Here is an 11,680-nt window from a genome sequence, read left to right as displayed (position 1 = left end):
AAACACTTTTTTTTTGCATGTGTATGTGTGGGTACATGTATATATGGAAGGGTGTGTGTGTGTGTGTGTGTGTGTGTGTTGGGAATCTTTCTCGATCACTCTCCGTCTCATTTATGGAGGTAGGATCTTTCATTCAAAGCTAGACTGGCTGATAAAGCTCTTCTACCTAGCCGGCTGCTCTGGGCATCCCATGTCCGGCCCCAGGCAGGTGGGCTGCCACTCTCACCATGCTTTTATATGGGCTGTGGGGATCTGACTCTCCAATTTGCAAGCAAGTGCTTTATCTGTTTGTCCACTGAGCTATCTATCTCCCCAGGCCCTGAAACGATTTTGAGAAGTAATACGAACATATGCTTAAAAAATTCAACAGTGAAATAGAATATAGAGCTTGAAACACAAGAGACTTTTCTACATTGAGACAGATTCCCCTCCTAGATCTATCCTTTTAGGGAAACTCTGCATAACATAAGCATGTTACTATGGAAGACACTGGAGGGACACTTGTCATGCACTGTGCCACTCTTTCTACCTAGCTATTATTATCAGCATTTAGTAAAAGTGGAAACTGAGGCACAGACTATGAACTAAGCCTCTGTCCTGTCGCTAACAAAGGATGCAGCGCTGAGAGGCAATGCAGCGCATGCTGATGAGCTCTGAGTCCATTTTGAGAATTGGCAAATGGTGTACTGTATTCTTCACTTTGCTCTCCTGCATATGTTTCTTCTAAATCTGGTTTCAAAGTGTGCATGCATGTGTGCGTGCGTGCGTTTTCCTGAAGATGAAATCTAGGGTCTTGCACATACTACACAAATACTCTACCCCCGAACTATATCCCCAGCACTCTTTTTACGTTTTATTTTGAGAAAGCGTCTCATTAAGTTCCCAGAATGGCCCTGACCTCACTCTGTAGCCCAGGCAAGCCATAAACTTGCTATCCTCCTGCCTCAGCCTTCCAGATACTAGTACTACAAGCATGGGCCACCAGACATTGCTTCAAGACTTTTTGTTTTTTAAAAATCAGTTTTCATAACTGTTTCTATGTATATATGGTGGTACAAAGAAATAAAATGAAATAATTGAAAATTTCATCATTTCTTCATATTTAGGGGAGTATTTAAGTTTTTCATAAAAATAAGGACAATAAGTTTAAGTTGGTTTTCCTAAAACCCATGCCAAAGACTTTTCAATTACATTTACAAAAATTATTTTAGAGTTAACATTACAACTTTACTCTGAAGACTCTAAAATGTAAAAGCATCACAGGACATAGAGATTCAGCAACCCATAAACATTAGCTGAGAATATATTCAAGTTTTCTCTACACAGCTTTTCTTTAGGGCTTGTGTCTTTATAATCATCATTTACAAGGCAGGCATGCCTTAAATCAGACCTTGTGCTGGCAAAAGGAGCCCTTGGCTGTAGCAGGGCGGGAAGCAGGAGGCAGCTAAGTCCATATTCAGGGCAGAGAAGAGTTCGAAATCATGACCCCCTAACTGTGTCTAAAGAACGCCTACAACATTTAATTCCAGTTACTAATGTGAAGTACAAATGTTCATTAAGAGAGCTGTTTCATCAGGCCGTGTGGTTTCCCAGCACAGAAAACAGTGAGTCTTTCAATGAAGCTACAGTTTTGAGTAGCTGACTTACCATTGCTCTTGGTGCTCAAGTGTCCTGTAAATAGGCATGGTGGACTGTATCTGGGGAGGGCAGAGGTTGCTCTGACTTTCAACAACAACAAAAACCACGAATTAGGACATGTGAAACACAATGTTCACAAAAAACAATATAGAATATTTCAAAAAAGAACACATTTCATTTTAAACAAAGTTGTTAAAACTTTTATTCAGCTAGGCATGGTGGTGCATACCACCTTTAATCCCAGCAGTTGGGAGGCAAAGGCAGGTGGATCTCTGTGAGTTTCATGACAGCTGGGTCTACACAGGGTTCAAATCCAGCTAGGACTATATAATGAGACCATATCTCAAAAACAAAACAAAACACCCACAAATCATGTTACTATCAGCAATAACATACCAAACAGCAAGAATCCTATGACCATAGATTGAGTCTTTTCTTTTTGGGGAAAATAAGACAGGGCTGGGGAGATGCTTAGTTGATACAGTGGCTGTCACAGAAGTCCCAAAGACTTGACTTTGGAATCCATGTAAAAAGTGAGGTATGGCAACACACACTTGAACTCCAGCCTTGGAGCAGGTAGGGGTGAGCATAGGGAGCTGGCTCCTGGACATTCTGACAAAGTACACTCGCTGAATCAATGAACTGATAGTTTTGTCAGCTTGATACAACCTAGAATTACCTGTGAAAAGACTCAATGAAGGAGTGTCTAGAACACAGTAGCCTGATCATGCCTGTGAGGAATGTTCTTTTAAAGAAGGATTTTAAAAGTGTGCTTATGTGTATACTCGCAACATGTGCACTAGTGTCCTTGGAAGCCAGAGGTATCACATCCCGGGCTGGAGTTGAAGGAGGTTTTGGGCCTGTCAGTAGATGCTGAGAATCAATCTTGAGTCCTTTGCAAGAGCAGCAAGTGCTCTTAGCTGCTGAGCCATCTCTCCAGCCACTAAGGGATTTTCTTGATCATGTTAACTGAAGTCCAAAGACCCACCTGAACGTAATCAGTACTATTTTATGGGCCAGACAGTGAATTGTCTCAGAGAAACTGAGCTGAGCAGGAAACACACATGCATTGGTCTCTCTGCTCTTGCCTGGGGATGTGATAAGACTAGTGTTTCAAGCTCCTCCTGCTGCGGCTTCCAGGTAGTGATGGATGATATCTATCAGAATATTTTACCACAGCAATAGAAATAAAAGGAAACCAGTGGGAGACCCTGCCTTAATAAATAAAGGTGGAGAAAACCCGAGGAAACACACTTGACCTTAGCTTCAGATCTACGTATATGCGCACATACACAGTTTTTAAAGAAAACAAGACATTTTATGTGAAGCATTGTGTGTGTATGCAGGTGAGTGCTGGGCAAGTGCTGTATGACTGAACTGTTTGAAAACAGTTATTTTAAGAACAATTTACTTTGAGACTTCAGTTTTGCTAGGTCAAGTGATCCATATATCAATTACGTCACTTGATAAATACTGACTTTATTATGTTCATTACTGACCCATTAGATGTTTTGAGCTAATACATATTTTGAGTTATATTTATCAGTTTTCCTTTTGAGATTAGGTCTTACTATACTACCCAGGCTGGTCTTGAATTCTTGGGCTCAAGTGATCTTGCCTCAGTCTTCCAGGTAGTTGGAATTAGAGTACACACCAATGTACCCAACTAAATGCTACATTTAAAGAGAATTCCAGTAATGTAAAAATAGTGTCTGGTCTCTGAGACTGCATGAGATTAGAAAATTACATAGGCCTCATCACAAAATAATTTCTTTCTCCAAAACGTAACAGTATGTTCACCACAGCAGGGCAGTGGTGGCATACACCTCTAACCCCAGCAGCACTCAGGAGGCAGAGGCAGGTAGATCTCTGTGAGTTCAAGGCCAGTCTAGTTTACAAAGAAAGTTCCAAGACAGCCAGAGCTGTTACATAGAGAAACCCTATTTCAGAAAAACAAAACAAAACAGAAAAATCTTTAAAAACCAAAACCAGAACAGAGTTTTAGCATTAATGTAACTAGTGTGGAGAACATGAAACTGTATCCTCCAGGGAGCTTTTTTTGGTGTGGTGGTGCACAGGATCAGACCTACTTATTTACATTAAGATATGCACTCACTGGTTTCTAACATTCCCTAACACATAAATGTCATGTTAAAGCTCACAGAACTGAAGGGAGGAAGAGACAACTCATTTCATCTGGGCTCTCTCTCAGGAGCTGCTCCTTTGAAGGGGGTATATTTTTTGTTTCTTTACATGACTTTTTTTTCCCCCAATGCAAATATGTTAAGTAATATTGTAGTATGTGTGTGTATGTGTGTGTGTGTAAAGTTTTCTCATTTCTTATAGCTACTTTTATGACTGTTTAACAATTCTCTATACTCCTTATTTAAATCAGCCTAGGCACAGTTTCTATATCCCGATTGGACCCAGAGTGATCCAAAAGTAGTCTCAAATGAAATGTTCAGAAAAAGAATAGCATTCTCTAAACTAATACTAAAAATTGGTGCATGAAATTGATAGTCTTGCAGGACAATCAAATTCTTCAGCTCAGTGTCCTATATAATTTGAGTTTTCCTCAGAGAAAACTGAGGGGAAAAAAATGGTGTTTCAGTATTCTCCTAAAATTGCTTAGGAATAGGTCGCTTATAGAAGTATCTCCATGGGAACAACAGATTAAGAAATCTTTCCCAGTCTCTTTTCACTTAGCTGTCCTAACAGAATACCTGTCTCCTCTTGTTTTTCCAGCACAGGTTGCTGGTAATACAATGGATGGTGGACCAATATTCTTAATTTTCTCCTTTCTCCTCCCTCCCATCAGAGGTTGGAAACAAAGTCTTAAAGATTATCAAGTCTAGCTCCCCATTTTACAAACAACAGAGGCTCGGGAAAGTGAAGTAACTGTCAGAAGAATGCCCCCTCGTTAGTTAACATCAAAGACTAGAAAGGAGAGCTATTGTTTCTCAAGCTGGTGGCCTTCTGCTACATCATCACGCTGAAGGCCGACCCTGCAAAAGAATGTGATTACAGTAAGCACGGGAGGAACTTCTTGCTCAGGCGTCTTTCCTATTTCCTATCTGACACAGCTGAAGGAACTAATGAAACTAAGACATGGGCTTGCAATTAAAATGAAGAACTTAAGCTTCCGCTAAACTGGTGGTCACTCATAAAGGATATATGATAACAATTATAGCTACTTATCATTTATAGTATATGAACACTAACCCAGGTACTTGTTAAATCTAACATTTTATAAGTTCGAAACTAGAAACAATGATATTATTATATATTACAGGTAAAAGTAAAGCCACTTGGATAAGGGATAAAGTATAAACCCTTTTACATCTGTTACCTCATTTAAAAATAAATACCCAAAACTTATTAAGTCTATTGCTATACAAATGCCCCCACCCATGCAAGCACAAGAATTAACTCAAGAGTTTTACATTCTTAGTCTGGGTTCAAGGCTTGCTCTGCCACCTACTGTGACACGGGGGTGGGGTGTGGTTATTTATAATCTTTGGTTCTATTTATTTCAAAATATGAATAATATCTATTTAACAAGATTTGTCTGTATATACTAAACAGTTGTTTGGTTATGGGTAGAGCACAACAAAGGTTTAAAGTTTATTTTGTAACCATTTCTGAAGACCATAAGAGCTTTTGGTTTGCTTTTTAACTCGGACTTAGGTTTGTATGGTGTCTGAATATCCTGTCAACTGACCTTCTACACTAAGCATAACACTTACTTTGATTATTATTGTAAAATAAAGGTGCACACAATTGAAAGCAAGACTTAATTCCAGAAACCATGAGCAGACCGATTCAAAGGTACCCTTTAAATAGACAATACCATACCATTCGTGTGTGTGTGTGTGTGTGTGTGTGTGTGTGTGTGTGTGTGTTGCTTATTTAGTCCTAAGAAAGAATACTTGCTTAGGCTTTTGCGCTCCAACTCTGATTGGGCTGATTTGTAAAGATTTATGGGTAAGAGTCACCAACTACTTCTCACTTCCCACTTGTCTCAGAATATCAGACAAGGCGAATAGGTGTACATTGTGATTATGGGTAGTCTTCTGCTATTAAACGTTCAGCCCACCAACCGTCTTTGGGAGATTATTACAAATGAGGTATCCCAGCTCCCCACCTTGGAACAACTGAACTGTAATAACCAGCTCTGGGTGAATCAGTTCTGGAAGATTGGGAGACTTCATGTATGCTAAGCCCTAAGAAGGAACCAGGAGCTTGCTACGTATTATCTGCACTTAATCTCCAGGAACTCCGTGGCATGGGTATTTTCCCTCTACGTTCAAGATGAGGAAACCGAGGGTCGTTCCTGTGAAAGCGGCTGGCCTGATCTGGGGCTCAGGTCGGATTTCAAAGACTGGGCTTGGTCATCTGCCTACAAGATACCGAGGCGACTCAGGCTGCAGGATCCCGAGATCAGGGGATGGATGCAAGGCGACAAACCCAAGGCCAGACGGATGATCAATGAGACCGGCAAGCGGAGCCTCCCCCTGGGCCTGTCCAGCTCCCGGCATCACCCCGCGACACTGGAGAAGGAGCTGGCAGGCCACCCGAAAGGCCAGGGCGCGGCCTGGACCCGCGCAGGCCCTTACCTCTCCGGCCGCCATCCATGCTTAGTACCCCTGCAGCCTTCGCGGGGACACTCTGTGTCCTCTCGGTTCTTATCCGGGCCAAGCCGGCCCCCGCAGTGGAGATTTGGAAAGACTAGCCCGCGGGGGCCGCAGCGGCCACAGAGACTGTCGCCAGGTCGGTTGCTAAGGGCCGGCTCCACGGCGGCGTATTATGACGTCACAGCACAGGGACGCGTGCTCCCAGGCCCCGCCCCGCCCGCTTCCCCAGGCACTCCAGGCTACCTCAGAAAGGCAGTGGGCTGGAGAAGGGGTCCTGGTGCCAATCCGTTGCTCTGCCAGTCACCTAGAGTGAACTGCTGTCTGGAAGGCGAGTCACATCTGTTTCTGCCATCATGCCCACTTTTTTACTTGGGTGCCTGGGATTCGAACTCAGGTCCTCAAACTTAAGAGCAAGCATTCTTGACCAGGGATTCATCTCCAGCAGCCCATATCTTAGTTTATAAGCATTAGTTTGAATTTCCTTCCTGCATACTGAGTCCCTCACCTCCTGTCCTCACTCCCCCTTTATCTCAAAGCTACAGATCCCGTTTCATTTTGAATGAAAGAAGTCTGTAAGAAAAAGGCCACTCTATCTGTGGCTCTCTGCAAGTTTATTTTTTCAATAGTTAATTGTGAATCCTTGGAAATAAGATCAGAATTCCCAGGAACAACGTCCTTGAACTTTTAGGCAGGATGTGCCAGTCTTTGTGGTGTGATCATAGAGCAGCATTTCTGGACTCTACCCTCTAGAAAACAACCAACCACCCCCCACTCATTGCAACCAAACTCCCGACAACCAAAAGTCTTGCTAGACATTGCCAAAAGTTGCCCAGGGAGGAAACTGCATCCCGTCTCAGAACCTCTGTTATCATTAAAAAAATAATAATAATAAATAAAAATGCTGGATTGTGAGCCAGATCTGCTGAACTTTGAGCCTCTTTATGTTATGGTTGATTTTAATGACAACTTGCCATAAGTTACAATCTCTGCAATAGGGAGACTGTCCTGATTGCTTTAAATGATTTGGAAGACCATCTCTGACTTTGGGCGCTACCTTCTGGTAGCAGTCCAGATTTTAAGGTCATGGCAGAAAAGGATGATAGTTGATGTCTTGCTGTATTGGCCTTTCCTCATGGCACTGTGGTACCCATTAATGCTATGGTTGGATCCTTCCACATCAGAACCAGTTTTTTCACCAGGAACGAAGGACCAGCAGCTCTCTAGGAATCTTTTAGGTTTTTTTGACACCAGATGGGGACTGCTGAGGCACCCTATCCTTGGGGACTGAGCATTAATTGAATTGCCAGCCTCCCCAGTGAGAGAGAGAGAGAGAGAGAGAGAGAGAGAGAGAGAGAGAGAGAAGAGAGAGAGGAGAGAGGAGAGGGAGAGAGACAGAGAGAGACAGAGAGACAGAGAGAGACAGAGACAGAGAGACAGAGACAGAGAGACAGAGAGAGAAGGGCCACTGTGGGCAACTCTGACCTCGGAGGCACCCAAGGATAGAGAAGCTACTGAGTTCTCAGACTCTCCGCTGTAATTTAGCTGTTTTACTGTAAACTAACTTAATAAGTCACACACATTCATCCCATTGGTTCTGTTCCTCTAGACAACCCTGACTAATACAAGGAGTGGTATCAGGAGTGATTCTGGAGGAACAGAAATGTAGACATGAGTCTCCCTAGTGGTCGTGGTAGTACCTGAAGGTAGCTCTCCAACTGGATGAAACCTAAGGTCATGAAATACTCTTCTGGTAGCATGGAGAACAGTCCATGGTGTGAGTCATTTCAAGAACTTACCAAGACACGTGCATTTGATGCTCCCAGTTTACCTCTCGTGAGCTGTAAAGAATTGAGTAACTGTCTAAAAATCTTTGAGCTTTCATGGAAGTAGAAGGAAAGTGATACTGCTGGCTGGTTCCGTGGATCGTCTTTGGACAAAGTTAGAAAAGAAACAACAAACAAAACAAGCTGGGTGATAAAACTGACCCGCCCCAGATGCACATAAACAATCTCAAGGTTTCTAAGTGTGGCCCGGAAGAGAAGCTTTTCTCCAGCAGCCACAGAGCTCAAGTTGCAAACCAAACACAAGCCTTTATTATATGATTAGCTGACTTACAATGTGACATTATTCCCCAGCCTCAAAGTGTGTCAACAGTTAAAGTGAGACGTTGACTGGAAAAGAATGGCATCCTGTAACTTGGGGTGGCAATGTGTGTGAGAGAGGACCCCGAGGAGGCAGAGGATGCTGACTCCTCAGATTCTGATGGCCCCACTCTGCCTGAGGAAATCCTCCCAGCCCTTAGCAGAGGGTGCATCCCCACCCTACTCCCACCCCCTTCGTGTTGCCCTCTCTCGCTCTTGCTTGATTCTGCCTCCTTTGCAGAGCAGGTGATGACTTCACCTAAAGGAGGTTTCAGAAGGAGCGATGCTGATGTCCCTCAGGAGCCACCCATCATTGCCTCTAGACCTGTAACTTGGCTAGGTTAAGTAAAAATAAAAGTGTGGTTCATGAGGAGGTAAGCTATGCCACCAAAGAACTTAATGAGTTTGCTAATTCATTCAAGCTGAAGTCTGGAGACTGTGAGAATGGACCTTAAGGGGTGGGATAACAGGAAGAGGTCAATTGAGACAATGCCTCCATCAGATTACCCTGTAAGCAAGTCTGTGGGGCATTTTCATGATTCATGATTGAGTGTGAGAGCCCAGCCCACTGTGGACAGTGCCATCCCTGGGCAGGTGGTTCTGGGTTCTACAGAAAAGCAACTGAGCAAACCATGAGGAGCAAGCCTGTAAGTAGTGTTCTTCCATGGCCAGCCTCTAGGTTCCTGGCTTGAGTTCCTGTCCTGACCCCCCTTCTTGATGGACTGTTAAGTTATGAGATGAAAGAAAGCATTTTATCCCTGAGTTGCTTTTGACCATAGTGTTTTATCATAGTAATAGAAATCCAACTAAGACAACTTATAAGTGTGATCATGAATTAAATTTTGTTTCTTATACAGGAAAACTTTTAATTCAGGTGGCTTACATTTTCAGAGGTTTGGTCCATTGTCATCATGGTTTGAGATGGTGGCATGCAGGCAGACGTGATGCTGGAGAAAGAGCTGAGAGTTCTACATCTTGCAGGCAACAAGAGGTGGCCTGAGATACTGGGTGTGGCTCAAGCATATATGAGACCTCCAAGCCCGCCCCCACAGTGATACACTTCCTCTAACAAGGCCACACCCCCTCCAGCAAAGCCACACCTCCTAATAGTGACACTCCCTCTGAGCTTATGGGGGCCAGTTACATTCAAACTGCCACAACCAGTGTGAGTTTTATTGGTTTCTTGATGCCTAATCTTTTTTTTTTTTTTTTCTCTGTACATATTATTTTCTATATGGTTATACTCATTCTATTACATTTTACTTATTTTGTGTATGAGTCTCTGTGTGTGGGCATGTATGTGCCATGCTGCGTTTGTGTGGAGATGAGAAGACATCTTGAGTCAGTTCTCTCCTTCCACTTTTATGTGGGTCTCAGGGATCAAACTCAAGTTGTAAGGCTTGGCAGCAAGTGCCTTTACCCACTGAGTCATGTCACTGGCCCATAATCATTCTATACAGATAATTTTATATACTACTTTTTTTGCTTTTTGTTTGTTTGTTGGTTTTTCAAGACAGGGTTTCTCTGTGTAACAACAGCCTTGGCTGTCCTGGAACTCACTCTGTAGACTAGGCTGGCCTCGAACTCACAGAGATACACCTGCCTCTGCTTATATCCTGCTTTTTAATTTATACTATTAAGTATGTTTCTCATAAATTACTCTTCCGATAGTCCATATTTAATGAACATATAATAGTCCATCTGGTGAAAATGAACTATAATTTCTCCACAGTTGGTGGGAGATTAGGTATATGATATATACATAAATGTCCTCCAAAAATTAGAATTCTTTCTTCAGAAGAGTCTCATTAAGCACAGTAACTGGATGAAAAACCATAAGCATTGTATTAGTTACTTTTGCATCATATGACCAGAATATGTGACAGAATCAACTCAGGGATGTAGCTAGAGTTTTCCTGGTCCTGCCTGGCCATGGTCAGGACAAATCTCTCTCACCCGCCAGTCTCGCAGCCACTCAGATCCAACCAAGTAAACACATAGAGACTTATATTGCTTACAAACTGTATGGCCGTGGCAGGCTTCTTGTTATCTACTACTTCTATCTTAAATTAACCCATTTCTTTTTTCTTTTTTTTTGAGCTGAGGATCGAACCCAGGGCCTTGTGCTTACCAGGCAAGCGCTCTTGTGCTTACCAGGCAAGCGCTCTACCACTGAGCTAAATCCCCAACCCAAATTAACCCATTTCTGTTAATCTATACTTTGCCATGTGGCTCGTGGCTTATCGGTTACCTTACATCTCCCTTGTCATGGCAGCGGCTAGCAATGTCTCTCTGCCTCAGCCTTCTACTTCCCAGAATTCTCCTCTCTCCTTATCCTGCCTATACTTCCTGCCTGGCTACTGGCCAATCAGTGTTTTATTTATTAACCAATCAGAGCAACACATTTAACATACAGAACATCCCACAGCACAGGGAGGAAACACAGCAGCTTGGATCAAGGCAACAGGAGCCTTTGATAGAAGGCAGCTATTCACATTACAGGGCACCAAGAAGAGAAGAGAGAGGCTAGAACCAGGGGATGGGCATAGTCTTCAGAGTCCCACTCCTAGTGACCTACTTCCTGCAGCTAGGCCATAGCTCCAGACATTTCCAGAACCTCCCAACACAGCACCATCAGCATTCAAAGATGAGCCTCTTAGTCCAGTACTGGCGGTCTTTGTTTCAGGGAACAGTTGCAGTCTCCGAGGGTAGGTGGGATTTGGGGGAGGTGGGGTTTGGGTTACAGGGTCTGATGGGGGATGGTGGTAGTCTGACCTTTCTGCAAGAGGTCTGTCTGCCCCACTGGCCTGAAACTGGGACTGCAATGGATAGTGATGTAGGGGGACAGGGTTGTGCCCCTGGGCCCAAAGCCTAGGGGCTGGGGTGTTAAGATTCGAAGATAAAGACTCACCTCTTAGTCCATTCGGGTGCTGGCAAGCTCTCCATGAATTAAATTTTAAGCTTGGCCAAGCCTCAGGTCCCTGTTTATGTAAATGAAAAGGATGCTGGAAATTGTGCAGATACAAGTATTATGATATGGACAGTGGCTGACCAAGAAAATGTGGTATTGAACAGATGTCAGGTTTCTTTTCTAAGACTTCTGTCTCAGAAGAGCCAAACATAAGGAGAATGAGGCTTAAGGGAAGCAAGTCAGAAATCCTATAACAACAAAAGAGAGAGAACACCCCCCCCCCCCCCCGCCCCTGAATCCCAGTTATATCAACATCTGGAACAGTGGTTCTCTAAGACATAGGGAGGAAAGAAAAT

The 11,680-nt window shown here is 43.3% G+C and overlaps 1 protein-coding gene across 5 annotated transcripts in view; it reads right to left on the bottom strand.

Moving 5' to 3' along the window:
- Positions 1–6,438, bottom strand: part of Spata7 (spermatogenesis associated 7) — a 29,434-nt gene extending 22,996 nt beyond the window's left edge. For 2 of the 5 annotated variants that reach the window (XM_036206344.1, XM_036206341.1), the window contains exons 1-2: positions 6,255–6,438; positions 1,648–1,718 (exon numbers count right to left, since the gene is read on the bottom strand). Coding sequence is in view for 3 of the 5 variants with exons in the window: in XM_036206339.1 (XP_036062232.1) it covers positions 1,648–1,722; positions 6,255–6,273 (94 nt within the window). In the remaining 2 variants the exon portion in view is untranslated. Of the gene's footprint in view, positions 1–1,647; positions 1,723–6,254 lie in introns of all 5 variants that reach the window. The other 3 variants (XM_036206340.1, XM_036206342.1, XM_036206339.1) reach the window with 2 other exon arrangements.
- Between the last annotated feature and the right edge of the window lie 5,242 nt (positions 6,439–11,680).

Source organism: Onychomys torridus, chromosome 14, assembly GCF_903995425.1.
Source record: "Onychomys torridus chromosome 14, mOncTor1.1, whole genome shotgun sequence".
Taxonomy (NCBI): Eukaryota; Metazoa; Chordata; class Mammalia; order Rodentia; family Cricetidae; genus Onychomys; species Onychomys torridus.
This window is presented reverse-complemented; position numbering and strand designations above follow the sequence as displayed.